The sequence below is a fragment of the Syngnathus floridae genome, chromosome 18 (genome assembly GCF_059516105.1).
Source record: "Syngnathus floridae isolate MCC-2025c chromosome 18, RoL_Sflo_1.0, whole genome shotgun sequence".
NCBI lineage: Eukaryota > Metazoa > Chordata > Actinopteri > Syngnathiformes > Syngnathidae > Syngnathus > Syngnathus floridae.
The window spans coordinates 10,390,311-10,418,044 of NC_142430.1; the positions used below are offsets into that span (position 1 = coordinate 10,390,311).

The following is a 27,734-nucleotide window of genomic DNA, read 5'->3' on the forward strand; positions in this document are numbered from 1 at the left end:
AAACCACAACGCAGTTTTATCGAACCCGAACAGCACAGATTCCGACTTCCTCGAATGCTGAAAGAAGAAGAGGGGAGAAAGGGAATGAAAGAGACGGAGGTGAGCAGGAGACGAATGAGGTGAAATGTGAGTGGTGATATTAGAGGAATGGCTCATAGTGGCGTCTCGACAAGCTTACTGCCTCTCAGCAGTGTTAGTGTGCTACTCCCCATGGCCCACTGGTGACATGGCATTTAATAGACTCCATGCTGTGAAACAAACTACCTCAATTAATTCCTCCGACTCTGGCCCTGGCCTTTCGCTCACTCTCAAACCCTGGGGTACGTGCGAGTGTGTGATTTAAGCCATCTTTGTTTCCGTCCTTTTGTCTCCCCACGGGCTGTGGTAAAAGAAGCCCAACATGATCTACTTTTATTCATGATCACATCGATTTGCATTTTTTTTTTCCCCTTAAGGTGTTATTTTAAGGGGAACTGCACTATATGTACAGTGGCCACCGCAGTGTTGTTGAGAATTATGGGAGTAATTGCTTCTCGCTCTCTGTGTCCGATAAATACCAAAGAGAAGAAAGGGAGAACTTTTAGGTTGAGAAGTCCTTACAGGCCACACATCATCCACAATAAGAACTTTGATTTTCCTAAACTTCAAATTGGAATTTTGCTGCCATCTTGGAATGTTGATTAAGTGTACAAGCATTATTTCAACATCCAACCACAGACAGAGGTTAACCTCACAGTCCAGTTCACAGTCCCCGTAAAAAGCTGAGCATAAAGTGAAAATGTTAAAGAGTGTGACACTCGCCAAATGCCACGGAAGGAGAGGCAGCCGTTATATCATCAGCCCGTCACTCAGTGACACTTTAACGACCGGGAGCCACGTCCGTCCGTCTCTATATACTCCCTTTGCGTGCTTGATGTGTAGACTGGCGCGGCTGTAAATAAGGCAGGTCCAGTCGGTGGGGCTGACTGCAAGTATTTCTTCCGCTCTCACCATGCAGTGATGGCTTCATTAAAGAGAAAGTGCCTGCCAGTGCTAGCCCCTGGCTGGCCGGCCGGCTCCAAGGGCTAATCACCAGGCTGACCTTGGCTTGATCCCGGACAGTGGAGAGCGTTTGACGTTCTTTTCATATGCTGTGTTGATTTGACAACACTGGAATAGAAATATAGTTAAGTATGTTTAATAATTCACTCACTAATCCAGTATATTGTCAAAATGTTGCTTTGATAATAAATGGAATTTTCTGGAGGAGTAAGGAATAAATGCGCTTAGCAAGTTTCTCTTTTTTTTATCTTTCAGCAACATTTGAAAGAAATGTATTGAAGAGCCAGTTCTGTCGGAATTATTCATCAAAAATGTTCATATCCTGATTGAATTAAATACATAAAAGTGATCATTTTATCCTGATTGAATTAAAAACAGGAAAGTTATCATTTTTACATCTAAGTATTTACGTACTGTGGGAAAAGGTTATGTCAAGTTCTCGGTGGCTCAAGGGGAAAGTTCATAAGCCCATCTCACTTTTTTTCCTCTTCTTTATCAATTATTCACAAAGCAACTTGCGTACTCTGCCTTTGTCACATCTTTTGTATTGTTGTGAGTCAGTCTTAGATAGTTTTGTATTTTGAAAAAACTTTTATCAAAGCAATAGTCATTAATAACGTTGGTGAAGGTAAACCAAAATAGTTACTTTTAACACACACACACACACACAGGTGTGTTGGCAAATCGAGTTCAGGTCAAAGAGGAGCATGTGTAAGCACAGCACGCTTTTAGCGAGACACACGCACAGTGGCCTCAAATGAATTGGTTGACTCTTCCTTCCCTCCTCGGCCGTCTTTCTCCTTCACTTGAAGTCAAGTGGCATTTCCATTTTAAAATTGCCTCCCGGCCCATTGTGAATAGAATCGAATTACACTGAAAAGCACTGATTGATTCTCTCAGAACACAATGGTTTTTATGGCGTAGACCCGCTGGCCTCTTCTCTCTCGGCCGCCTATTGAATTCAGTCAGCGTGCCCATTAGAGTGGTTTCACACTGGCTCAATGGGAGGGAGGGAGGGAGCGAGCGAGCGAGGAGTGTAAATATGTGCGTGCGTGCGTTGCGTGGATGTGTGCAAGCCACTGTAAAACCACCTCAAAGGCATTTCCTGGCCTCTCCAATGTTGGATGGAGTCTGTTTCAAATGTGAATCTAACAACACGTGCGTATATGTTACCTCTACATGGATCATCTCTTTGATTTGTCCTACTTTCCCGTGTATTTTCATATCGCTATAAATCAACTTCAAATTGCACTCGTTCGGGTGGCACTGTTACCTCGGGGATTTCCTCCGCTTGCACACACGGATTGGGAAAGCGATGGGCTTTTAATCATAAGAATAATCATGATCATAAAATATCATAAATAATAGAATCATAAAGATTTGAATCACGTATAATCATTCTGATCAAAATAATGACATCATAGAAATAAAACAATCCTCATGATAGTGCTACTCTTCATTTGTCAGAGCAACAAGAAAATGAAGCGCTGCCTTACTTGTTAAGCTGTTGAAAAGCTGCCCTAAAACCAAACTTGACTTGATTAGATGAGCTCCTTAAAAGCCTCGCTCAAGGAAGCCTGTTGGCCCGCATGAAATCCACTCGGGATAATGAATGTTTGATTTGTGACACCGGCGTCATAGCACTTAGAAATGGTAGAGTGTTTTCTCCTTAAACACACTAATTTGCCCATTTATTGAACAAATTAGTGCCTCTGACAAAAAACTCACTGTCCAAGGCTGTAATTTAGTCATTTATCCGTTCACCCGGTGATACAATTTGGGTTAAATCGCCACATGCTCACGCCAATGGAAAAACACCGCATTTACGTATATAAGCGGTGATTGCTTTTAATGCAGATGTATAGAAAAGATAAGTACTTGTAGAAAAGTCCCTTTGCTGACTCGAATGTATTGAAACAACCTGAAGGTAGGAAGGAAAACAAAAATGCACTTCCAACATCAGTGCGCATGTTCCGTGTGTTGAAGCTTTATGTATATGGAGGCATGTCATGACAAGGAAAGCCAAAGAATTGCCGCTTGCCGCTGTTGTCCTAGTCCCCATAGATTAGTTTTGCTATTGGCGACATTTGCTCGCCACACCATTAACTCTCTCCATCCTTCAACCTCTTGGCCTTCTCAGCCACACAACATGGGTTAATGGTGTGAAGCCTGAAGTGTTTTAATTTGGCCAACCATAGAAATAAAGTCCATTTTCCACATCAAAGAGTTTACAGGCTGGATTTCTTTTTTTTTCCTTAGATAGAGTGACAGCGGAAACTAACCAGGGTGGACCTTTACAATGCGTGTGCAACATGGCCGTGCACTCCCAGACTAAAACCACAGAATACACTTGAATATTCCAGTGAGGTGGAAAATGATGAATTGGACATGAGGTAGTGTTGATGTAGAGAATTTTGTTAAGTAATAAGTGAAAAATGTTCACCGTTGAATAATTGATCACCCCCCCCACCCCTCATCCTCGGCACACTCACTCCCTCATTTGCACTCATACATGTTGATGAAGTGTCACGTCTCTGCTTGGCAGTGGAGGAAAGTCCCTCAATCCTCACACACATGCACACACACACACAATGTATATTGGCATGATAGAGCCCAGTGAAGCTCATTAAGATTTATGGTGAAGTGTAGTGGAGGAGGAGGACTGCCACACCTTCCGTGTGGAAATGGAAGCTTTGCACTTTTATTGAGGTTGCTCACTAAACTCGTTTTATTTTCCTGTGATCCTGTTTAGACCGACGCTTTTTTTTCTTTCTTTCAAAGCTCATAAAAAAAAGGCGAAAGTGTTCCTCTTATTTCTGTTTTATTCATCATGACTTCCCACAACATGTCGCTTAAGTGCACAGCAGTTGCCTTCTGCTTCTTTTCCCGTGTCATTCCTTTTGAACGTTTTTTTGGGCTGTAGATATGCACTGCACTTGCATGACGGATCAAAATGGAATGCAATGTAAATTTTAATTTGCAGTTTTTTCCCATTGACTATTTTGTGTTTTCCCCGTGAAGGCGCTTTTAATAAAGTTGTCTTTCATTTGCTCCAGGTGTCATGTCGTTTCACAGCCCGGTGCTTTTATTTAATCTCTTATTCATGATAGTCATGTTCGCTACCTTCTCCTCGACGTGTCCTCGCAGACCTGTCAATGTGTAGCAAAGAGCATATACAGTACATACAGTCTGATGATGAATGGTGTCGAGAAGGGGGGGAGTGGCAGCTCATTCTGTTTTCTTTATCTAGAAAATGAATAGCGCAACATATTTCTGCACTTTGATGTTGGGAAACCAAATGAGATTGACGGAAATATTCATCTTCCGAGCTTCCACGTCGTCAAATCTTTGGACAATTTGACCATCAATTGAAAAAGAAAGTCGTTTCAATAGCAGCATCTGGCATGGCATGCTTGTGGTCAGCAGGAGCAGATTGCTATACGTTGGCCCCTGTTGACCCTGCCACCCGGCCGGCAGTCCGGCTCTCCAACAAATGGGCTCGAATGGCAATCCCGCCGACTGCAATTCTGTGACAAAAATCCCCCGCTCCTTTTTCACCTCGGCCAATTTTCATTGGAGTCTTTTGAGGCAAACCTGACTCTTTCCCCTTTTGAATCACTCATTGAAATATTCTATTATTTCTTCTTTTTTTATTTTGTTGCTGTTGTTGCAATATCCCATCGACTCTTTTGCTGCAAAAACAATCCTAGTGTCTGCCAGCTTGGCTTATTGTTGTTATCAGTCATTCTCTAAAAGATGGCTGTGGTCTCCACATCACCCCACGCCAATAGGATGAGGTTAGTTGTGGGTTGTTTGGAGTGATGGTGGTGGGGGCGGCAAAGTTTAACAAAGCATAGTTTCCTTTTTCATGACTACCTGTGACCTTTAAGGATATTAACATCTGACATGATGAATTGTGTGTGCGTGGGCGTAGAATAAGAGGAGAGAAGGAAAGCCGGCCAATGGAAGTCACACACGGTGGACACTGTTGGAGTGTGAATGAAAATGAAAAGCATTGCAGCTTTGCGCACATCAGCACTCTTGAGCCAGTGATGGCCTAAACACACCCACACTGAAGATTTGCCGCTTCCGATTGGAATCAAACGGCATCTTGCAAACTATTGTCGCACTTTGTATTATAATGTTGTCCGTTACGTATCTGCCTCCGATGTCTTCATTCAGACATGAAAAATCCATTACGGAAGGCGCCACCATGCTTGCTTAATCCCATTTGCTCACAAGCAGTAAGTGCTTAGGTGGATATTCATAATTCTATTCGCACAATTGACAGCAAATGCCTTGAAGAAATGGCTGAAAGCTGCTGAAAAAAAAAGAGCCCCCCCCCTTTCCCCTCCCTCACCGTACCCTAGCCCAACTCCTCTGATAAGAATTGACTGGGTGTTAGGGAGTACGAATAGAAAACATCCTCTGCCTCTGGTCTTCTTCCCCACTCGGTCTGATAATAGTCTCTTGAAAATCACAAAGGCTACAGAGGATGGAGGAGAGACTTTAAGTAGCGTTGGGAGACTAATCTCCACTCTGTGGGTGGGGGCGTGCAGATAAGACCAGCTGGAGTATTGCAGGGGCCACACTTACTGTGCTAAAACAAAATACGGAAGGCTGACAGAATAGGAAGAAGATACACTGACAAAGATGATCAGCCTTTCGGAGGCTGCATTTACACTGCAGGCAAAAGGAGCCCGCTTCTGATTTACTAGACATGCCCAGATGTGAAACGTTGATGATTCGACAAAAACGTCCAAGGTGAACTCGTGGCAAATTCCTCATAATCGCTGCGTATGGATTTTTTTCTTTTAAAACGTGTCTGTGTGGCCGCATGTGTTGCATTTCAAACACATACTAAATGTTGCACGTTGTTTTGCCTACTGGTTTATTATTAGTATTATTTATAATAAAATAAATTCAAGCTAAAAATGTAAAGAAAACAAAAACATTTTTCTCAACAAAATAAAAGAAAAAGGAAAATTCTTATTTGGAAATTTCAATTCAATTTGATTGAAATACATAGCTGTGGTCAAAGTTAACAAACCTGCTCTAAAAACCAAAAGTCAGCTAAAGGAAATTGCACTCACTTGCAAGATGTAAGATGCAGACCTAGTCCTGCCTATCTGTATATGTAAACTTAAATTTGATTTGACAAAAACACAAGGAAACCAAGAGCACATTTTTTGGGAAATCAATGATTCATTTGGGTTTCCAAACTATTTTGGACATAAAATGTAAGATTTAGTGAAACGCTCTTCAGGAATTCCCATGCCATGCCACAATCTGAATAGTACATGGCCACTTAACTGTCTAACCCTGAGATTGGCCTTTTTCGGGACAAGGAAACATGCTGTATTGAACACCTCGAGCACTTTCATTATTCAAAGCGCATTATGCAAGCCATTCAGCAGGTGGGATGCCGCCCCTACAACCTTGCCAAGAGGAATTCCTGAGTAGGCAAGCATCTTTAGACATGTTGCAGAGTAAATATGCGCTTTGAGCGGATGTGTGTGTGTGTGTGTTGCAAAGCTTCAAATGCCCCCAGGGCACTTTCGGGCACTCGGTACCCCATTAGTCGGGGGCAGGCAGACAGGGACAGGGTGTCAGCAGAAGAGCTTCAGAGCAAGACAACAGAAATGGAGGACAGATGGAAGGATGGATGGAGGGAGGCCAAAAATGGCTCCCTCGCCACTACCTTGCCAATTAGATATTTCTTTCATGTGGATCATAAAGCAAACATGCAGTGATCTTAAGGTGTTTGTTTCACAGACATTGATGCAAAGTGACACTGATTATTTTGGTCTAATTGGAGTAATTCCACCTGTAGAGATACAAGCACACTTAAGTCTATAATTTTTCCATTATTTTAAAAATGTATTTAAATACCTTTAAAATATGTTGTCTAATTTATACATGCAGCCCATGCATTTTGTTTATAATTTCACACAGTGGACCTGATTTCGTTCATTTCAAGTAGCCGTTGCTAAATTGCATCTTCACTCATTCTAACAGAGCAGGTACAATTTGGGTGTACATTTCCGTGTGTGTGTGTGTGACTGCGGCTTTGTGATCCAAATAAGGGTGGCGCGTGAAGATTGAACAGGGATCGTCCCTTTATTAGATGAAAGCATCAGCTATTCTGAAGAACGTGGCAACATTGTGTATGGAAACCATGAATACACACACACACACACATATTTGTGAATGTTGAGAATAATTATAGGCAGTTGACTGGGCGCTGAGCAGAATGGAAGTGTCACTTTGGGAAATTGTATTTTTATTTACTGCGACGGGCCTCTGGCTGCATTTTCCACTTGATATGGAAGTGCGGTGCGTGTGCAAGTGTGTGTGTGTGTGCACCAGCATATATTGTTTCCTCACTTGCGTATGTGCCATTACTATTTTTTGTTTACTCTTCAAATGGACAGCTGGTTTTTGTCAAGAAAACAAAAAGGGATGTACATGAACATATTCACTCAGCCATTCAGGGGCGAAGAATGGACAAAATAGACAATAGACAAACCATTATCACCAAAAAAATCCACTTTCAAAGGTCCATCATTTGTATCAGCACATATTAATATTGGTCATCACAGCACAGCCCAGCACAGCGCTCTCATGCTTTTAATTAGCCATATCCATACAAGCCCTAAGCTGTGATGCGTGGCCTTAGGTAATGACAAAACTAAAACAAATTAAACAATTTATACATTGATCCATTTATTAGTCCCATGTTCCAGTTCAGTTGTCTTTGCTCACAAATTGATAATTGATCAGCACATCCAGTTTGCCCCTCAATGGGCTAGGTTCATTAAACAGAATTGGAGATTCAGGCTATGCTATTATTCATAACTGTACACACTTTGTCAGATTTTATTCTATTAGCTACATAATGTACCACATAGAACACTGTTTATTATCATTATTATTTTTTTAAATTATTAATATTATTGGTGTAGTAAGAAGAAAAAAAAAGGGATTTATTCGTGAGCAAGTTTGTGTCCTGTTGAAATGACACCGTGATGATATTGATGCATTTGGATCCCGACACAGATTCCTCATTTGGTAGAAGAAGTAGAATGCGGTCCCTGTCAATTTGGAAGCTCTTTCTAACTGTCATGTCCCTCCCTCTCCTCTCATGACCTATCTCTCCTGTCTTGATCGCTCTCGGCCCCAGAGTGCAGTGATACAGCGTCCGCATGAATTATGCAGTGTTGTTATCACTCTGCTCTGGTTCCTTTTACAATAAAACAGTCTTAAAGCATCAAACATTCAACAGGGCTTCAGTCGCCATCATAGGGGAAGGAAGCTCTGGGAAGTGGAAAGAGTTTACGGTCACATTTGGGTGGTGATAATTAGCAAGAAAGTACAATCCAGGTAAAGCTCTCCTCAGTTATAGTTCACAGGTGTCAAACTTAAGGCCCGGGGGCCCGCAAAGACAGATTGTGCATGGGCTTCATGTGTCCATATTAAAGAGAAATTTAAAATGTGTGTCTTGCTAGCTCTATGCAATCTGTGTTGTAGTGCAACACTGGATAATTAGCAATATTCATTCCATCCTGATTGCATTAGGATCAAAGTGAGATGCACATTGAGGCTAACTCGATACAACAGATGGATAGCATTTCCCAAACCATCTGGAATCGGTAGAAACGGCTTGGAAATGAGCAGACAAGTTTGAAAGAACTTGGAAAATGATCAGATGGACATTTGTCTGTCACATCCATTACAAGCCAATCAAACCAATGGAGCCATCAGACTAGCACCAACATCATCTACAATGGCACTAAAATAAATTGCGTACTGCTGGCTTGACGAGGAGCCAGAGTCCGACAAAAACGTTGTGTAAATGGAAGAAAAAAAAAGCAACCAAAAAATTTGGTTATATACTTTTGAAAAGATGTTCATTGGTTCACTCATTCAACTCATGGATCTTATGACCTCAGAAATTTGTCATTATGCTTAAATTGTAATAGTTTCAAATTAAACCAAAAAAATGGACTTGTTTTCATCCAATTCCAAAACTACAGCGCAAAATCCCCCAGAACCAAATAACGCTTTTCCAACATCCTCGCAGCAGTTGCACTTTCAAATCCCGCACACATCTTCTCTCTCTCTCTCTCTCTCTCGCTCATTCCTACATATTAAATTAAATGACTTATTAGCCTCGCCCCCTCGTGAGACTCCTTCGATTTCAGAAGACTGGATTTGCTCTCTTTTCCAAATGTATCAGCACTTGGTCAATATCAATACAGCCCCAGGTTCATGGCACTCATTTGACCGTGCTGGTTGCTGACTAAAGTCACTATTTAGCCCAATGGATTACGGAGATGATTGGGATAAGCCTATTGACTGAGCGGATGGACGGATGGATGGATGGATGGATGGATGTCACCGCTGTGGAGGCGGCACACACAGAACTATATCATCCACATGCAAAAAAACCAAACCTCTTTAATGGTTTTAATTTGCCAGAGCGTGTGTGCAGGGCATAGATCTAAACAGAATGAGGCCAGTCATTACAAAGATGAGATGGCTGGCACAGAAAAAGCTGATGATATCTCTCTCACCAAGTCCCAGAGGGAAGATGCAAACTGCTAGTAGTTATCTACTTGCTGTTATCTCTGATTGTGATACTACCCTTCCTGACTTCCCTTTTGTTTCACATGACTGACACTGTTAGGAAAATCTCTTGCTTGTTTCTGGTCTTTTTAAATCCTTGTTTGGGTGAGAGGATCAAATATTGACATTGTTATTCATCTGATCGGATTCTTGAACTTCTTTTCTAATTGAGTTCAATTGACGCAAATATGGACCTTGAGATAATGAAACGTTTTCCTTGATCATCTTTTTTTTTTTTTTTTTAAGATCTTGCACCAAATTTAAATCTGCTTGTTGAAGCAGCAAAGTTGTCAGCCCTGAATTAATTATTCCTCGGCTTGTTGCTGCCAAGTTTTGGAGCCTATCATGTTGGCTAAATCAAATTATTGATCCCATTTGCTATGATAGCCAAGTTCTTATAAAGTCATGCCCGGTGTGCTGTAGGCCCGGGGGCCAGATATGGCCCGCCACATCATTTGATGCGGCCCACCCGCAAAGAGACATCGCGCCTGGGCTTCATGTGTCAATACTAACATTACAAATTGCAAGGCCTGCCTTAAGAGCACCTCCATCAGGTGGCACCGGCATTGTCTTTGACTTTGCGTGTGGGTCTGATTGACTGGGACCCACAAGCAGATTTACATGTTTGTCTTTGTTACGCAGGTTAGTGAGTATCATGTTGAAAGGCCGAGGGGGAATTGGCAGGCGGTGGCCCTGCATCAAAATGAATTCTAAACAGTCTCTCCACAGCGCCAGCTTCATCGCTCTACTCCTTCATGAACATGATTTTTCTCTCGCCCATTCACTATCTCACTTTGTCTCTCGCCGGCCGACCGACCGACCGACCGACCGGCCGGCCGGCTTTCTTGTTCTGAAGCGATCATGACGCAAACGCACTGGCAGAGTCGCACATACACACTAAGTGAGGTTTGCTTGTGGAGTGTCCCCGCTTGGCCGGTGAGGGACTGGGAGTGTCGTCCAATCTCTGTTCAGTCAAGTGTTAAATTAGATTCCGTTGCCTCTCTGTCGGAGTTGTGTGGGAGACACGCTCATACACAACTCACTCATTCACAGACTAGGAGAGCAAAGTTGGTGCAGGAGCTGAGATGATCATGATGCAAAAAAGGGATGTTTTATTGAGTCCCATTTTTTCAGCTATGGCGTTTTATCCTCACTGTTTTTCTTTTCATTAAAGGTATTAATGTCGTCATTCATGAACATTTTTACAAAAGTACACGTTTTCAGGATGTTGCTTTTCTTTAGCTTCCTGATTTGTGCACGGGATGCTGGGGATAGAAAGCACCTTCCCCAAATGCCCTAATTTCCTTTTTAAACGAAATCATTTCGATCCAGGTGAACTAAAGTACCTATCAACCCTTTTTCTCCTTAAATAGAAAAAAAAAAAACAGATACAAAAACATGACCAAAAAAAAACCTATTTGTCAAGACTTTATTCTTTCCAGATGATGCTCAGTGTCAGAGCTTTTATCTGGCAGCATGCTGTCGAGACATGCGAGCCTACATAAGTGAAAGCATCTAAGCCTCAATTACTTTTTGTCTACTGACAAAATGTCGACAGTATTTCGGCGTTACATCCTCCCTATCTTCATCAACCACCAACCCCACCCTTTTTTTTTTTTTGCCGCTATCCATTTTTTGGGCTCTCTGCAGTGCACATCAATATTAATCAAGCGCTTTAAGCTGCAAGTTTCTCAAGCTGCATACAGCAAAATACTGCAGTGTGTTTGAGCACATATATATATACTTCCATACAGTAATATATATATAGATAGCCTGTGGTGAACTTTCCTACTCAGCAATGACGTTGTGTGCTTGACATTGACTCGTCGTAATCACGCGTTTTTGCCTGGAGGAAAAGCCAGAGCGCTTGCAGCAGCAGCAGCAGCAGCAGCAGCAGCAGCAGCAGCAGCAGCAGCAGCAGATGAGTGTGCTGAATGAAATGAGTCTGTCACCGGACTTGATTTAAATTGTCTTGAGTTTCTGATTGCGCAGCTTTGGTTAGTGAGCGATAACCAGGGACGGGGCATAAAAAGCCAGGCGATCGCAGAATTTTCTATAATTTTCCCTGTCTTCAGTAATCTAAATGGAAGAAAAGCAAAGAATTATTTCACAGCACAAAATGAGGTTTGTGATTATTGGCAAACAACATTGTAAATTCTCAAGCCTCTGCTGAAGTGGGCCCAGAATAAGGACAGGTCTCGGCAATTCATTGATGTCGATGGGACTCTTCAATCTATCCGCATTATAATGATGAGGATGACCACCCACAATGTGTTCATGTGCCACACAAAGCAACTATGTGACAAGCGTCCGTGCTATCACATCATCAAGAGGGTGTGTCAGCAGGAAACAAACTGTCTATTGCATTCACTTTCTATGCAAAGTAGTATCTCAACCCCCCTACTGCATGTTTTTCTTCTTTTTTTTTTTTTATACACCGTTGACAATCCATCCCTTTTGGCAATGATGTCACTTGCAAGCGCTTGGCTAATGTACCTTACTGGCTCCCAGCCGCAATCTTCATTAGTTATCTCTGTCACCTAGGAACAATAAAGCTGTAGTGTTCTGACTGGCAAAGTGTCACAGCAGCTGGATGGCATGCGGGAGGGATCTCTGCGTGCTTATGTCTGCTTTACGTCCGCCAATTTTGATACATGCTTTCCGAGCTCGCTATTTCATTTTAAGACGGTGCGCACGCTCGTGTAGCTTGGGGCTGAAGTCGGTGCACTTGTGTGTGCTCGAGGTGTTTTGCAGCATCTCGACTCAGCAGAGTGCTTGTTTAATGGTTAGTAGGGGTGGAGACAAGCCTCGGGCGACTGTGGAAACTACTTGACGAGAGCTTAATCGATATCAGGCACCTCAACCTCGGCCTTTTGGGTGTGCGGGTGCGATGAACTTTCTTGCTGTTTTGCCAACGTGTTTTGTTCATTATCTGGCGACACGATGAAGAAGCTCTCAATCAGACCAAATATTTCCGTAGACTCGGGAGTTAATTTTGCTGCTGTCATCGTGTGTTATATCAATGAAGATTAATGAGCCTGTTTCCGAAGAAGCCATGCAAGCCCAAGCCATGACATTACCTCCACTATGTTTCACAGATTAGCCTTTCCATCACTTTGGTAAAGGTTAATCTTTGTCTCACCAGTCCATAAAATGCGCCTCTGTACTTTTTTTTTTTTTGCAAATTCCAGCCAGGTCTGCTTAATGAGTGCTTTGCATTTTCTAGTGTAACAAATGAAGTTTGGTTCATACACATGACCTTCAATCTGGTCCGTCGTCCCCTGGAAGTTGGGGTTTTTCCGGAATATTTTGTCGCAGTATACTAGTAGTCTTCTCGGGCCCAAAAAAACAATCTGTACATTGATAATGATTTCAATAAGTCATCTAATAGGAGAATGTACGACTGTTGGTCTCATGTTCCAATATTTTTACTCGCATAAAGGTTGTGTGGATCCAGATAAAATGTGTTATTTTAACGTCTTTTTTAGTTCTAGATTTAAATACTTGATCTCATAGTTCTCTTCCAATGTGGAACATCAATGCAACAATTAAGGAATTGGCTTTGTAAAAGTGTGTGTAAGTACATTAACACTTCCGGGAGGAAAATGTATGCGTGCCGCTGAGAAAAATATTTACAGCATTGCATTTTCTAAAAAGCATCCCTTTTTTATTGAACAAATTAAATCAAGACATATTGTTAAAGCTCCGTCATGGTTTCTAGAGTTGAATAAGCAGCGAGCATCAGCTGAAGGATCCACTGAGTGATGTTGAGCCTAAGTACTCTGTCTTCCTCCAACAGTGAAGAACATGAATGTTAGATTAGCTGAAGACCCCAATTTGAGCAGAGGTCTGAATGTGAACGCTTGTCTGTCTCTATTTGCCAACCCTGTGTCCAGGTTGCTCCCCACCTATCACCCTAAATCACTTGTAATAGACTCAAGTCTCTCTGGGACTGCACAGGATAAGTGGGGGAGAAAGTGGACGGATGGATGGATGGATGGATGGAAGATTGAGAAGAGTGTCACATTCGGAAAATTGTGGCGTGTCTCTCCGCTCTTTGTTTGCGATACGCATTGGAACCAATCTGCAAAAACCCGTCGGCAGGCCTTGCTATATATTTACAGAGCTTTAACGTGCCGTTGACGATTATAGATGTCAAAGACAGTAACTGGATTGGCAGTTGCTTCTACCTCTTCATGAAATTGCAAGCATGGAAATGCGTCTGGCTGAATTGATAGATCAAATGCACATCCTACTAATGCAGTGTCAAAATAGCACGGAAATGCTATTATAAATTGCTTTGACTATTAGTTTGTGTTTTCATCCATGGTTGCTTGAATTGACATACCTAAGCTTGAGTGAAATATTGCTTTCTTATCAGCTACGCATGGGTGTACACGTGTGAAGGAAATCGACAAAGAGACATATGACAAGCATGTCTCTAATGTGGCGCTTAAGTCCAAGCAGACATTGTGCGCGGCGGCGGCGGCGGCGCTCTACTGAGCTGGGGCCAAATCAAGTCGATGAGGGAAAAGAAGGGAGAAAGCGGCTCCGTCATGTGGAGAGATAGATGAAAGGAAGGAGGTATGGAGGGGGAGAAGGCTGGATAGAATGATGGAGCTGATAGGAAAAATCATTTACCAACACAATTTGTTGACAAGGATCTGGGAATGTCTCAATGTGTCAGCGTCACAGTCACTTTGATGGATGACGGAAGTTCGCCGTCTCGAACGCTCCCTCCCTCACTGGGCCGAGCAAAACCGCTTCCCACGTAGTGAGACGCTCATTAAAATATATAAAAAAATATGTATATATGGGAAGATATATATCTTAAAAGAATACATATATAAATATATATTTTTTTCTGTCTTCATTAGGACGGCCACATTTTAGCTGCAGGTCAGATGCTATAAGGCAAGAAAGCCTATTGACAGGGTTCCTTCTTTGAGTTAAGATGACTTGCCTGAGGGCACAACTCCAACCACGTATCGACTGCATAGAGATTAGCCAGGGAACGGAAATAGGAGCAAAGACTGATGAAAGGGAACAAAATGGAGAGGTTGTGTTAACCTGTAAAGTATTAAGTGTTGGGTCAAGATAAATGCGCCGTTTTTGTATTTTGCTGTCCGGGACTAAAGACACCATCCACTTCCTTTGACACTTTGATTCAGCAATGTTATCTGTTCCTTTGAATAATTCAACATGAAATTTACTTTCATCGTTGCTTTTTTATTGCTTATGGGCTTACTTAACGTAGGTTTTCTTTTAGTACTAATGCTACTTAATGTGCTAATGGTGTGCTTTTTCTCTGTACATTAGCTAGATGTTGTTTTGAATGCTGTTTGCATAATTACAATATATCATCAGTAATTGATGATAAATACGTCGAGAGAATTTCAACTGACAATGGGCTGAGACTTTATGTCAGTGACTTAATGATTGTCATTTGTATATTAGGTTTCTCTGCAATTAACGGTGTTATTTGTAGAAATCCACATTAAAAAGTATTGCCCGCAACACAGACTGTGACAGACCCTGCAGCGCCTCAGCAGGGTGGTAGATACATAGATGGAAGGACGCTTGCACCTAAATCTACTGCGTCCCATTTGATTCTGGATGTTTTGCCTCCATCTTAGCCTCATTTGAGCATAATGCTTCTCAATGGTGACTCTCGGCCAGATCCAGCCAGCGACCGCGCGCCATCGGCAAACTGCTTTGTTATGCTCGACGCCATCAATCTCGATGCATGAGAATGGCCAACTTCAATACCGCTATTGATTGTGGAAACCTTTGAAAACGGCTAAGGTCAAAGCTTCATCCTCCCTCAAAAAGTTGCTGAGATTGATGACTACATTTTTAAGCCATATTCCATTAAGGTTTGAAGCAGTGCGGAAGAACGGTGGCTCGCTCATATGTCAGACGGATTCATCATCATTGGTCGGAGGAAATTATTATCCTCCAGGCATGTAAATTAGAAGGAGAGTCTGGACAAGGGTGAAAGAGCATGATAGACAGACAAAGAGGTTGCATTACTAAAGTGAGACATATGAAGAGAAAATGGACCAGAAACAAAACTTTTACCAGAAAGGGAATACAATTCGAGCATCCGATTTTTGTAGCAAAATAAATTTAAAAAAAAATATTTAAAGGATGCCTACACTTTCAAGAGTTTTCAATGGATGGACTGATGATTCCTCTGGGTGGGCACGGCTTCTCTCCATTGCCCACCCGTAGACATGCACGCCCCTGGCTGGACACCACTTTTGCGGTTGGCAAATCATTTTTGCATTGTTAGGGGCCTGAAGTGAGGTTCCACAATTCCAAGTGTAGCAAGATTTGAATTGAAAGACCCGTGCTCCTTTCTCTTGCAGGGTAATCAAGAGGCCCCAGCTCCCCCTGAAGCAATGGCTCAGCCCTTTCCACCGGCCCAGTACCCGCCTCCACCGCAGAATGGGATGCCCGCTGAGTTTGCCACACCCCACGCTCACCCACCGACCGACTTCACAGGACCAAATACGGTCGCCGAACACGCCCTGACGCTGTACACGCCGACACACACGCAGAGTGAACAAGCCGTGAATGACAGCAACGTTCCGGCACTCACAGCCAACACAGTCACGGTGAGTGGTCAATCCAAACCCGTTCAAACAACAAAGTGACAGGTTTGAGTTTTCCGCTTTGAATCCAGGCTTGGCCTATCCTGTGTGGCGTTTGCATGTTTGACCCATGCTCGCGTGGGTCGTTGTCGACGTGCCCCGTGATTGCTTGGTGGACGCTCCCGCCTCTCGTCAGCTGGGATAGGCTCCAGCTCAAAAGTGGACAAGTGAATGGATGCTGATTGATCCAATCAGATCTTTAATGCCCACTGCTGGGTAGGATGTCGCTTTATAGTCTGGCCAGCTAAAATGCTAGAAGTGAATTGCTTTATATTCCAATGAAGTCAAACGTCTGATTTACAACCGGGACGTCATTGGCAACAATTGACTTGAGTGCCAAAATAGTGCATGAAAAGACAAGTTGGGAAAGAGCTGATATCAACTGTTTGGGAAAAGTGCAGGCACTTCCACTTTCAGGGCAGGCAAGCAGATCAGCAAGTAAAACAAAGTGCATACCTTCCAGCTGAAGTCTTGAAAGTCTTGACTCTCTCTCTCGCTTCTTTATTTTATGATTAAAATATGTTTCCTATCGAAGCGCAGCTTTGTCAGTATGTAGTCTAACGTCTTGTGGGGCCGCAGTTGTTTACAAGACGGCCGCGGCATTGCTTTGCCGTAGCTCTCGGCTCTCTCCCCTTAAAGAATACAAATCGGTCAGTCCGACACCTGTTCCCTGGAAGACCTTGCAAACTGAGATATACCGTCGTAGCTATTTGTGACTTTGAGTGCTTTAAATGTTTGCTCCAAGTCAGCATTTTTTTTTTTTTTTTTAAATGTACTACTTGTGATATGTGCAATGTCAGCAAGCAATCCTTGACCCAAATGGTTTGTTTTTCTTTCAGTTTTGCTTGCTTAAAGATGGTTTCTCAGGGGAAGCTGTGTGGAGAGAATGTTCTCCTCACCACAGTTACAAGGTAGACGATTGCTTGATTTGAATGCAATTTTTACAATCAAAAGATTCCATTCATGTGCGGCGCGCCGCTCACCTTTGAAGCCGGCCGGGTTTTAAGATAATTGATACGGCGAGTTGAGCTCAAATGCTTTTGTAGTGGTGGGTGGTGCACTGTGAAGCCTGCAGGGAGTCAATGAAGCCTTTCTTGTTGACTCTAGGAGTGTCTTTCTGAAGTCTCTCAGAAAGTGAGCTTCACACATAAAACATCCAAGTTAAAGCGCCAAAAGTAGCCCCTTTCCTGAGGGATCTTCCAAAATCTGGGATAATGCATCAAGTCAGAAAGTAAATGACAACCACAAGAAGAAATAGATTCCATTTAGTGTTTGGACGAGTATTAAACAATTGACCGTATGTGATTACCCACATATAGTGGTGGTGAAATGAAGCTTCACAATTGTCCTATTTTTTAGCTGGCTCCTCCAAATGGCACTGTTGGTTTTAAGAAAGGGTTCAAGAAATTGCCAATGTTGAACAGAGGATGCCCTAACTCTTCAGGAGTAGACAACTGGTTCATGAAGCTTCATTTTTCCCTCACTACGATTGGTCAAACACAGATTTGCAAAGCTACACATCCATGGCTAAGCAATGTCCATTCTGCACCACCACTCGTCGAAAGAACTGTCAGAGCTATTGGGAGCGATGCATGCTGGGAATGTATGGGGAACTAGTGACTGGCGTAAAATATAGTTGCATTTAACTTTTCACTTTACATAGACAAGTGAAAATTGTACCACACCTTGTTTGTTTTTCCACTATTATGTTGAGTCGCGGTATGATCATGACCTGTCTGTGATGTCCAGCTGAGCTGGCATCCACAATCACCTGCTCATTGGAAACACTGTAAACACACAGTTGGGATCTAATTGGGTTTATAGGCGGGTGGAGTTGTTTGGAAAGCGTGGGGGATTATGTCTTTGCATGCATATGACCGTGTGTGGAATTTCAAGGCTTAAGTTCATAGAAAAGCTTTGCTTCTGTTTTAATGTATCCCCCCCCCACACACACACACATAAGCACAATATTCAACTCAGTGGCACCGTTTCCCCGGTGACAGCGAAGGAAGTTTGGTCTGCTTGTGTATGATAATGTTAATGTAATTATTGCCTCATCCTCCCTGGCTGCTCACACACTATAGACACAAGCAACCAAAGAGTAGCAAGCGAAAATGGATACATTTGAGCTCTGCGACAAAGGCCGCCCGGCCGGCCGGGGGTAGAGTTAAGCTTAAAACTTGATCTGTTCCATGTTTAGTTGGAAGACTTCTGCCAGGTTTCAACAACTAACACACAACCATACACGTACCTTCTACATTCCAGACAGAGGATTTGTTTTTTACCGAGGGATTTGTGCCGCACTGACTCTTTTAAATGAGATGATTCTAAATATCATTTGCGTGCAGTATTACGACCAGCTTGAGGATGTAAACATAAGAGCATCACGCTTAAACAGTTTTTCTTTTTGGCCAGAGGTCATTAACAATTCCCAGCGAGTACATTTAATGAAATAAATCCAATCCACCAATCTGCGCCACAATTTAGACCTGCTTTCACCTGCTCTAAATTGTTTTCTTTCACCATTTTCTGTGTAATGCTCTCAGCACCTACTCAGCATTTGTGTGTCTGTGTGTGTGTGTGTGTGTGTGTGTGTTTGTGTGTGTGTTTGTGTGAGAGAGTGAGTGATGTAATGCCATTATCCTCGCTTCCCTGTCTTTCCATTTTTACCGTTGTCTCTTCTGTCAGCACTTAACCCCGTGTCTTGCATCTCTGAATACTTCCTCCCCAGCGCTAATTCTCGCTCTCTTCATTCTTTGGCTTTTTCTGTCTGCCACTCTCCAGTTCTCTCCCCCCCCCCCCATCTTGTTGGTTGTTGCTACAAATGCTGCTACCTTCAGCACTTCTCTCTCATTGATTGGAAGCCGGATAAGCTGACATCATCTCTCCATCTTGGGGTTTCGCCCTTATTCTTTCGCGCTTCCTTTTGCCTTCATCCTCATGTCGTTTGGATTTCTTTGCTTCCACATTTTTGAAACCGGCCAAGAGGGAAGAAACAAGGAATAAAGCAACATATGAGTGGAAATCTATCTTTTGGTCCCCTTTTTCTTTTGAAATGAAATGGTTGCACCATCATTCAGAACTAATAACATACACGAGGAGACTAAGAAATAAACCAAAGCTTGACAACTAATATTTATCTGAGAAGCTGTGAGGAGAATTAGTAGGCTGAAGGATGTCCGTTCCAAACCATTTTAAAAGTAAGGGAATAAGTCAGTCAATTTAGAGCTTTCCAGGTTGTGTTTTTGTTTGTTTGTTTTTATGCACGGGCTGGACCACATCTTGTTTAAAATGCACCAACACACCAGTAGCAAAGCTTCTCCAGCAAGGTTGCTTCAATTAACGCTGTCCCAGAAATCTTTAAGAAACTGAGCAGGCACAACATTGTCTGAAGAACCCCAGGCTTTATTTAATTAGGGCCGCAGTTTTGCTTTGATTTGGCTTTCAGCTTGACAATTGACTATGGATTGTACTGATTAAGAACAGCAGAGATTGAATGGATGTGAGATTTCGACATGAAATCCCTTTCTCCAAATACTTAGGAAACAAATACTTGTCAAGGATGTTGGAAACAAATGACCCAGGGCCAAAGTGGCTTCATCTCACCTGAGTTTTTCCTCACTTCCTCAGAATCTTAATGCTGACTCTATTTCACCAATTACCAGGGTGAACTTTGTTGGTCAATACGCTCTAACTCTGATGTTGCTTTGTGCCCGTTTGCAAATCCTTCCATTGAGTTTCTAAGTTCCTACCGGAGTTTGTCCAAACCAGTTTCACTTTCTCTCGTCACCCATTGTTCCGGATGGTTGCTACTCGGGGTTTTTTGTAACACGGGCAGTCTGAATGCATTGCATGTTCTCACTTGCCTTGCTTTGTGATTTCTGATGGACCAACTGTGTTCAGTTAAGTGTTTTCACTGGAATAGTCACACCAGTGCATGATATGCCAGAAAAGCAGCATCCGTTTGTGAATCGGCAGATTCAGATCTTATTCCAAACAGTCGTTGACCTTTGGCATTCTGTGTGCTTCTTTGCAGCAGGTAGATGACGTTGCACAGACGGACGCTTCGCAGCATCTTCACCTGCAGCCAAGTGACTCTTCAGAGAAACAGCAGCCTAAAAGATTACATGTCTCCAACATACCTTTCCGTTTCCGGGACCCTGACCTCCGACAAATGTTTGGGGTAAGATGGAGGATTGTTTTTGGAATTGATTGCGACATTCTGATGTTGAAAGAGCACCGGGATTAGGCTTGATGCAAATATCCTTTGAATCGATCTGTTTTCGCTTGTCCCTATTAGGGTCGCCTGTAAGTGGAGCCTATAGCAGGCAGCTGACTTAGCTAGCTGGGTATATCCAGAAAATCACAGGACACATACAGTGTAGACTTGAGACAAAAAGCCAATCAATTGATATGCCATCCAAAATTCATTCCAGCCCCTAAATAAAAAAATCAAAAAAATCATGAATGAATAAATAAATAAATGTAGATATCGCTATATGTCAAACAAATGAAAGCATAATGAAAGAAATATTTTTTAAGCATAATTAATGGGACAAGCCGAAAGGAAAAAGTGAAACACAAAGGCTACCATTCAACATAAAGAATGTAAGTTGCGTCCCCTCCCCGAATTAGTAGGTTGCAAGACTCTGGTCATAAAACTAAATAATTCACACCCTAACCTTTGCATGCCCCTTAACCCAAATTAGGCTAGCTTTATAAATGTTTTATCTCGCGTGTCTGTCCTTAAGTGGTCCTCTGAAAGTCAGAGTGGTAGGGTAGCTAGCCTATTGTATGCTCCACTTGTCTTTACACATGCAAAAGAAACATTTTGTGAAGATCTATTTCAGGACAGGCTGTACTCGTACTCGCGCCCAACAGTCATGAAATCACCTGTTGTCGAGCTCCAGACTCCGTACGAGCCACGTCACTCGGCGTGTTGCACGAATGCATATATGTTTGCGCTCAGGATGTTTATAGCGCTGCCCGAATATAGCACAGGAGTTTGTACCGCTGTTTTCGGCATGCGCATACATAGCGCAAACACGCAACCAAACCCGGCACGGCGATGAATATTTAATAGCGGGTCGGAGTTATGCGTCTCCTACCTTCCTGTTACACAAATGGACTGAAACATCTGCTCCTGCGGGTTCCACCGGCACTTCCCAGGCCTCAGAGCTGTTGATGTCGGGAGAAGGCACGGGAATGGAAGGGCCCGTCAGTAGAGACACAATTAATGGGATTCTTCAGCAGGGTTAAAAGGGAGTTTATCCTCATTAGGTGTACACAGGGTGACAGCATCAGCGAGGGCTGCTGGAGTGTCTGTCTGTGTGCATTTGGATTTGTGTATTCTTCAACTGTGCTGGGACTCTATATTTTCTCCCAACTGTCTCCAGTCACTTAGTGAATTCTCTGAGGCAGGCACTGAACGCTGCACTACAATTAACCGATGATGGCATCAGACTGGGCGAAAGGGAAAGGAGAATGGGAAAGGAGGATCAAAAGAGACAGACAGTCTGAGCCAGTCCTGTTGAACACCACATTTAAATTACCAGTAAAATGTCTGCCATGGGCCGTTTGACTTCAAAACACGTCCACTCGGTTGTTATTGGTTAACGCGTCTAGTCCTGACCAATGTGTTCATAGTGCCATTGTTTTCACGCTTTCCTCGAAGAATAGAGCAAACGACGAGCCCCGAACCGAAGCAAGTAAAGCTGAGCCAAGACAAGTCAGTAGCGTGCGATGGAAAAGCGGCAATTGGATTGTTCCTGAATGTGTTATTTTTCCTGAGCTGAAGGCAGAAGCAATTACTGTAAAATGTGTCTGGGCTTACTCCTCACTACCATAGATTTCAGAAGAACTGAAGAACTTCCTTTCACTTAAATTGGGAGGTGTGAGCAGCAGACACAAATCTATTACAGTTCCACTAGACTACCGCCACCATGCAAACAAAGGCAATAACTGGGCATTACGGCAAATGGAATTCTGAGTCATCTCAGCCAAAGTTGTAATAGAAAAGCATTATGAGAGCATTAAACTAAGCCGTATAAACAAGTTCAATCAAAGGCGAATCCCAAGACCTTTATGGATCGTCAACATAACCTGCAAAAGCGGTTCAATTCACAAAAACACACAGCATCAACAAAAACACAATCTTAATCATTAAACACGTTTGAGCTCATTCATAATGAGCTAAAGACCACTGGGAAGCTATTACAGGGCTAGGGAGGAAGAAGACATTTGAATGGCAAACTGGTTATTGGCATTAACACCGTCACGCCACTCATTTAATTTCCCAATTCTCCAAATAAATGAGATCTTCATAAATAATTCCACACAACCAGATCTTTGTATTTTTATTTCCGATTGTCATCATTTTCGACAATTCCTTAATTGCTTGAAAGTCTCTGGCCTACTGTACATTTAGCTTCACACAAGGGTGAAACCTGACAAGTTAAGATGCAGGACCGCCCGTCCCCTTGAGTATTGGCTGTGTTTAATTAATAAACAGGCACTTAGTGAGCCAAGCGCAAGAGGGTCCTTTCTGTCACACTCCCAGAGGTAGGGTGCCCTAAATGACTCATTACATACTCAATGCACAGTCACTATATGTGTGAGGGGTGGGATACCGTGGTAATGGTATTTTAATGATACCTACACCTGCCTAATCACCTGTTCAAGAGCTTTCCAGCATTCCAGGTAACGCGGCATTCTCAGCACGGGAATTCTTTTTAATATGTCTTGCTCCCCTCTCATTTGCCTTTGCAATTAGGTTCCATTCTGGCTTTCTCTACATCTGAGGAAGCAAGGTATAATTATAATCAAAATTGCCTAATTTACATCATCATATCATTGGAGTCATAGAAAATAGTTTTTGCAATGAGTGAAGCTGTTGGGGCGGGTAAGACCCCCCGAGTGCAAACAGTATGTTTGAGTCGATTCAGACAATTAGTTTGTCTTGACAAGTAAGGGTTAGTGATGAATAATATGGCTTTATGTATCATCAAATCAATGCAGGTGAAGGTTTATAGACATCAATAACTTGCTGCAGACATTAATTTTCAAATGTTTTGCTTTTTATTCACATAATCAAGGTGAAATTTGGGCAGTAAAAACAACCTACTAAAAAGTAATGATACAAGTTACGCTCGTCTCCTGTCTCTCTCTCGCTCTCTCTCTCGCTCTGTCTTGCTCTCTCTCTCTCTCTCTCTCTCTCTCTCTCTCTCTCTCTCTCTCTCTCTCTCTCCCCCCCCTTTCTCCCCCTACCACTCTCTCAATCCAACCAGTATAGGCAGACACTCAGACAGAGTCATTGGTGGGGCTACGGGGTCAGCGCAAGACAAATGACTCAAGCCCTTTTCACTTTGCACTTAGCAGAGTGCAAAGATCAAACCTGTGCATTGTGTATTTGCTGAGGGGCGGGTACCACTGAATGGGACGTGACACAAGGATGAGGAGGATACAGAATAATATAGTGAAGCTGCTCCCACCACATCTAACACTTTGGACCGGTTATTGTGGCCAAGAGTGCAATGGTTTCTTCTCCCACCATAAAACTTTCCTTCAGAACTCTTTGCAAACTCCAGCGAGGCTGGAAGGTCTTTGTGTTGGAGCAGTAACAGTCCATGGCGATATGAAACTATCCCGACTGTAAACAGTGGCACTGATGTTGCATCACTTTTCAGTCCTTGCTGCTTTCGGACCTACCACTGTCATAAAAGCTTGGAAGCGAGCCCCTTAGGGGGACAAGCTAGCCCAACTCTGTGCTGGTCCCGAGCCCCGGGTAAATAAGAGAAGTTGGAGTCAGGAAGGGCATCGGTTTGTAAAAGTCCACACCAAACTGTATTGAGATCATCATTTGACATATGATCAAATGTCCACCTCTGGTCATTCTAACCTTTCTAATCAGAACACTAACAAAGGAATATGACAACGTGAAGTAAATAAAATGGGTCATATTTTCATCTCATGTAAAAGATATGGTTTAGAAAATAGAAGAAAAGGTCGCCGTGAAAACAAAAGCCGACAGCTTTAAGATCCAGATAAATGCCTTCTAATTGTGCTGCAGTGCTTCACTAACTCCATCTGGCACACACATCGAAGCAACAATAACTTGAGGACATTGATGGAGAAGTATAGCTCCACACTGCAGCGTTGCACTTAAATGTGGGTGACATATATATAAATTACAATTGGGGAAACCTGCTGTTTGGCTGACAAACTCCACATGATGTTCACTCAAGTGGCATAAACGTCTGTCCAGATTATTCATCATATAGCACTCATTCCTATTTTCAACATCAATTTGAGTATTTTATTCTAGAGTAGTGTTTTATAATCGTCGTATTTTTATCGAGTATCATAGGTAGTTAGCCACTCTTTAGCTTTCGTGTTTATGTCTGCTCATAAACCATTTACATTTCTCATGATTTCCTAAACAGAACCCCCCAAAATACAAGAACGCATCCAGTATCCCCAAATGGTTTCCAAAACTGTTGGAATGTGTCACTTTCTATTTTACACTAAATTAAGCAACATGAATCACCGAGGTTGTGCGACACATGTACACGCTCCAAATGCAGCTTTCCACTGGGAGGAAGTAAAGGCCAGATTGTGTGAGCAGAGAGAAAACAGCACTAGCCCAACAAAATTGCTTGTTCACTGGTCTGTGGATAGGTCGCTCTCTCACTGGGGCTAGTCCCCCCACATCCCAGAGTGTGCGCGCCACACACTTACACAACGCGGAAAGAGATTGAACGATTCCAAAGATTTTTTCATGTGGAATACATTTGCTCAGAATGGAATCAAATCACTGCAAATAAGTAATTGTTGCTGCGAGTGAAATGATGGTTGCTAGGCATGGCTTCATTTGCAGATGTGACCTCGCCTTTGCTCTCTTGTCTGCGCCATCTTTATTTATTTCTTTATTTATTGAAATAAACTGATTCAAGGTCTAATTATGCAGAATGCAAGGCTGAGCATTACTATACTGCCCGGCAACAGGAACTTATAAGTGGAGCTCCACTCCTCTTGTTTTGAAATGTTGTTTGATTAGATTTGTTAAACTACAAGGCGATTGTTTTCATCATTTCTTTTGGTCGATTCCTCGATTCATTTTGACACCTCTATGTACTTTCCATAATGAGAACACTATTTTTTGTGCTCTTTCTGGGGTTTGGGAATTTAACCATGCAGGTAACATCTTTTGATTTCATCTCTTTTGTCTTAGCAGCAAGAATGAATCAATATTTGCTCGCAGAGAGCTAGCTGTCTATAAATTCATCCTTTTTAGCGGCGGGGGGTGTCAGTGCTGGGAGCAATTGCCCGGTTACATTCGGCAGAGCAGTGTACATTTGATAGACATCTCGAATAAGTCGAGCCAAACATGATGAGTCCAAAAGAAAGTGTTTTTTGTCGACGAGAAAATTTGAGACACTTGCACTCTTAATTGTGTTTTATCTAAAGAGGGGGAAAAAAACCATAAGATGATGGGCATCATTAAGATCAGTGGTGTGTGCCAATACGTTCCACAGCTATAGCATCTGCCTTGCTAATGTTCATTAACAGCATATAGCCTTCCGCGCCAATACACACGCATGGCCATATACGCTGGTCTTTATCACCACAACAGAGCAAACACAGCATTAAATGGCACTAAGCGTAAATGGCTGTTTTAATAATCTAATTGTCAGGTCAAGAGAAGTTTGAGAATGGAGACAATTGAAAACTTGACTTGCATACTCGACAATTTAATGAAGAAAAGTTTTTTAGGGAAAAGCTATGCAGCGTTTTGGGGATTTCATGTTGTATTTTATGAGCAAGATTAGCTCGCAATCTAATGATCCTGTTTTCTCTCCTTTTTGTCTTCAACAGCAATTTGGCAAGATTTTGGATGTGGAAATTATCTTTAATGAACGAGGCTCCAAGGTAAGTCAACACAAAGAAAGGTGTGCAGTATACAGTATTTTTTTAAATTTCCTCTGACTTTGGTGTGTATCCCCTGTCCGCATTTTCTCTCACACAATTGCTCCTCTGTCTTCACGGTGCTTTCTTTCTTTCTTTCTTTCACTCTGTCTAAGGGTAATTATAAAGTTATCAGTTCCAATTGCCTTCAGGCAGCTTTTACACGTTTGCCGCCTGCCATATATGGAGACCTACGCTCAACCGCATCCTCTTATCTTAATGCTGACATCAGGCGGCTCACAGTATGCAAACACACACCGTCTTGCCTAGTTAGCTCCCCGACCTATAGCAGCAGGAGATAACCGCTAGCATGCACAAAGATGGAGCCTATCCAAGAAAAAAAGAAATAATGTGCATAAGGTGGCCCAGAGTGGAAATGAGCGCTATCAGATTTGCATCAATTTAGCTATAATGGAAATACAGATAATGCTGATTAGCAATTAGTATCTTTGGATTTCTATCCCGACTTTACCGAACTTCAGCTTCTGCGGCCAGCAGAGGAACACACACCACCTGTACTGCTTGAGGGTGTGCTCACTGGTTTGTCTAATTCTTCTGGGTCCAACCATTTCTGTAAATGTATTTGCAGTGGGGAATGAAAAAGACAAACGCGTCACACACGAATTGATGCTGTTTAGTTTTCCGATGTGTGGCTCGTGTTTGATTCTGCCAACTTCCAAGTTCCATTTCCTAACCTCCAGAACTCTCATCTCTGTCTTTTTCCCCCTCTCCTTTTCTTTTTCCTGACTTCTGTCCATTTTTTTTTTTTGTGTGTGTGTGTGACCTCACTTCCTGGCGACTGCAGGGCTTTGGGTTTGTAACATTTGAAACGACCGCAGATGCTGATCGCGCACGGGAGAAACTAAATGGTACAATCGTAGAGGGCCGCAAAATCGAGGTGCCTGTCTTTTTCCCCCCCTCTCTGTTTTTGCCTTCTGCCCTCTTCTTCCTCCCCTCCCTCCTCCCACCCCTGACTCTGTCTTTCCTTTTTCCTTCTGCCTGAAGTTTCCTGCAATACCTCCCCTCTCTTCCATTCATCTCGTGTCTTCCACCTGCCTGCTGCACCTTGAACGCTGCATGCTGAAGCCTGATCTGATCTGATCTGTAAGTGTTTGTGACAAAGACAGAGAAAGAGCCGTTCGGCGACGTTTGAGTGTTTGCCCCTCCCGTGTTTTGACACAAACAATGAATTACTACTTTGATGGTGACAAATTGTGGCATGTGTGCTTGTGGGTGGTTGGGTGGGTGCATGCGCACGCAATCACATCCGTTTGGTTGTTTGGGAGTTAAAAAGGAAATTGAAGTTCAACAAGCTGTGGTCATATCAATAGACTCCTCCTCTCCTGGTGGGCAATCCAAAAAATGCATGGGCCCTCAAGGCACATGTGAAAAACTATTCATGCAAAACTGCTGAAAACAAATTTTGTCAAAACTTCAAAGCGGTTC

The 27,734-nt window shown here is 42.7% G+C and overlaps 1 protein-coding gene across 6 annotated transcripts in view; it reads left to right on the forward strand.

Annotated features, from left to right (window-relative positions):
• rbfox3a (RNA binding fox-1 homolog 3a) overlaps positions 1 to 27,734 on the forward strand; it is a 158,736-nt gene that overhangs the window by 115,454 nt on the left and 15,548 nt on the right. For 3 of the 6 annotated variants that reach the window (XM_088359694.1, XM_088359698.1, XM_088359699.1), the window contains 5 exons: positions 16,041 to 16,289; positions 17,165 to 17,236; positions 20,362 to 20,508; positions 26,199 to 26,252; positions 27,094 to 27,186. In XM_088359694.1, coding sequence (XP_088215820.1) covers positions 16,041 to 16,289; positions 17,165 to 17,236; positions 20,362 to 20,508; positions 26,199 to 26,252; positions 27,094 to 27,186 — 615 coding nt within the window. The remainder of the gene's footprint in view (positions 1 to 16,040; positions 16,290 to 17,164; positions 17,237 to 20,361; positions 20,509 to 26,198; positions 26,253 to 27,093; positions 27,187 to 27,734) is intronic. The other 3 variants (XM_088359695.1, XM_088359696.1, XM_088359697.1) reach the window with 2 other exon arrangements.